Source organism: Eimeria mitis, genomic scaffold, assembly GCF_000499745.2.
Source record: "Eimeria mitis Houghton genomic scaffold, Emh_scaff819, whole genome shotgun sequence".
Lineage (NCBI taxonomy): Eukaryota > Apicomplexa > Conoidasida > Eucoccidiorida > Eimeriidae > Eimeria > Eimeria mitis.
Genome location: NW_013576018.1, coordinates 14,351 through 14,668, shown reverse-complemented (window position 1 = coordinate 14,668; position 318 = coordinate 14,351). Strand labels below are relative to the sequence as shown.

At 59.1% G+C, this 318-nt stretch overlaps 1 protein-coding gene across 1 annotated transcript in view; it reads right to left on the bottom strand.

The window, feature by feature from the left end:
- EMH_0023040 (uncharacterized protein) overlaps positions 1-318 on the bottom strand; it is a gene marked incomplete at both ends in the record, with an annotated part of 13,540 nt that overhangs the window by 1,334 nt on the left and 11,888 nt on the right. The window contains one exon of the mRNA XM_013502057.1: positions 3-318. Within this exon, the coding sequence (XP_013357511.1) occupies positions 3-318 (316 nt within the window). The remainder of the gene's footprint in view (positions 1-2) is intronic.

Genomic DNA, 318 nt, shown 5'->3' with positions numbered 1-318 from the left:
CAGGTGTTGCTGTTAGTGCTGTTGTCTCGCCATGAGTTGTTGGGGCCCCCCAGTCATCATTAAACTCCAAGTCCTCATCTTCATAAACAGCTGCTGCTGCTGCAGGTGCTGCTGCTGCTGCAGCAGGTGCTGCAGCTGCAGCTGCAGGTGCTGCTGCTGCTGCTGCTGCTGCTGTTGCTGCTCGTTTGCTTCCGTCTGTAGGGGCTTGAGCAACTCCCCAGTCATCCTGAAAGTCGCTGCCCTCCTCAGCATCAGCTGCTGCTGCTGCTGCTGCTGCTGCTGGTGCACCTGCTGCTGCTGCAGGGGTTCCTGCTGCTG